This window comes from Etheostoma spectabile, unplaced genomic scaffold, assembly GCF_008692095.1.
Source record: "Etheostoma spectabile isolate EspeVRDwgs_2016 unplaced genomic scaffold, UIUC_Espe_1.0 scaffold272, whole genome shotgun sequence".
Classification (NCBI taxonomy): domain Eukaryota; kingdom Metazoa; phylum Chordata; class Actinopteri; order Perciformes; family Percidae; genus Etheostoma; species Etheostoma spectabile.
The window spans coordinates 1,870,516-1,872,105 of record NW_022605576.1 but is presented as its reverse complement, the minus strand read 5'-3'; the positions used below and the strand labels follow the sequence as shown (position 1 = coordinate 1,872,105).

The following is a 1,590-nucleotide window of genomic DNA, read 5'->3' as shown; positions in this document are numbered from 1 at the left end:
GGTACTTGTGCAACGAGATTAAAGCAATCCCTTTACAGTGTTGACACAAAAAATATAAGAATATAAGATAACAATTTAAAATATCAAAAATCTAAAATATAAAGTCAAAGATATAAAGTGTAGGTAGTGCAGACAAAAAAAGAGAGGGGCGGGGGGTGCTGGCGCACAGTCCTGAGTCCGGAGAGCAACTGTATACATACATAAATCAGCTTTGAATGCGCATTGTGTAAACGTAGATAAGTGTTAACAATTAATAAATAATATTGCACAGGTTACCTTTTAGTGTTACTTGTGAAAAAGGAACTAATTTGTGTATTAGACCTGGTTCCCATCCATCAGAAGTGAATTGCTTTTGTCCTCCAGCGTACCCTCCAGCCACAGGCACTGTGAATATTAATGTAGTTACAATATGTGTATAATATTACATAGGTCACACCCTTCTCAGAGCATTTAATAATGTTTGCCTGTTGATCTTTCATAGTACTTCCTGTGGTATTTGTGTCTACTCCCTCTGGTCATCCCACACCTGAGTCTGTCACTGAAACAGGGAGTGGGACTGCTGCTCCTCTGGTTTGTTGGACAGGTAAATCAATTTATTGCATTATCGGACAACATCCTCACATTATAACAAACTGTCATTACTTATATTTGCAATAAAAAAGTGCATCTTCAGTGGTAGATGCATTGATGCCTATCGATTCTTATATTCACAATATTAAAGCCAAAGTAACTAAAATTCCTCTTGGTATGAAGAAACTTACACTTCCTCTCCACTATCAGGGTATCTGGTTGGGCCCAGCCTACTTCCTGGAGTTTGAAGGCTACAACACCTTCCTGTTGATCTGGCTTGCTGGATTGCTCTTCTTGATCATCAACTCCTTCATCTTGATTCAGATCGTAGGCCATTACAAACCAACACAAACGTCACAAAGACTGAAGGTTGAATGACATTCCAGTGTTTATAACTTAAGACGATGGACTATGGATATATGCCAAAAAATAAAGTGTGTATTTTGTTAATTCTCGGTCTCCCCAGTACAGATTCATACAATGGCATTTCCTGTTTAGTTTTCACTCATTCTTGGTGTTAAACAGCTCTGTACCAAAATATTTAACACACCATTCAGAGGTTTTTGGTTGGCATTGTCACTTCTTGAGGATGGGAAGCTCTTTCTCATTCCAAAGGGAAAAAAAGGCTAATTTTGTATAGCTGGGCTTTTCCTTAATTTGTTGGAAAAAGACAGTAAAGTGGCAGATTGGTTACATTACGTTAGTAAATCATTGGGAAGAGTCAGGGTTATAAACTTACTGATAATATAACATTGATATAGCGGCGTATATTACATTTGTATGGAATGAATTGTGATTTAAAGAGAAAAAAAAAAAAGGTTCCTCGGCTCCAGTGTGCAGTTGTGTGTGACCAGTAGGTGGAAGCATTCTCCATCAGAAGGAAAAGCCTCAGCATCTATCCTTGTATAACCCTCGGAGCTTAATCAGTCAACTGGAGCATGAATACAACCCACATCAGACAGAGCTGGCAGTGGCTCCATAATCTCACTGTAGTCTCCTCCTAATCTCACATGGAAATTA

General features: G+C 38.4%; 1 protein-coding gene across 1 annotated transcript in view; it reads left to right on the top strand.

Annotated features, from left to right (window-relative positions):
- pigm (phosphatidylinositol glycan anchor biosynthesis, class M) overlaps positions 1–1,020 on the top strand; it is a 4,421-nt gene extending 3,401 nt beyond the window's left edge. The window contains exons 7-8 of the mRNA XM_032510797.1: positions 482–583; positions 781–1,020. Coding sequence (XP_032366688.1) covers positions 482–583; positions 781–948 — 270 coding nt within the window. The 3' untranslated portion in view covers positions 949–1,020. The remainder of the gene's footprint in view (positions 1–481; positions 584–780) is intronic.
- The last annotated feature ends 570 nt before the right edge of the window (positions 1,021–1,590 follow it).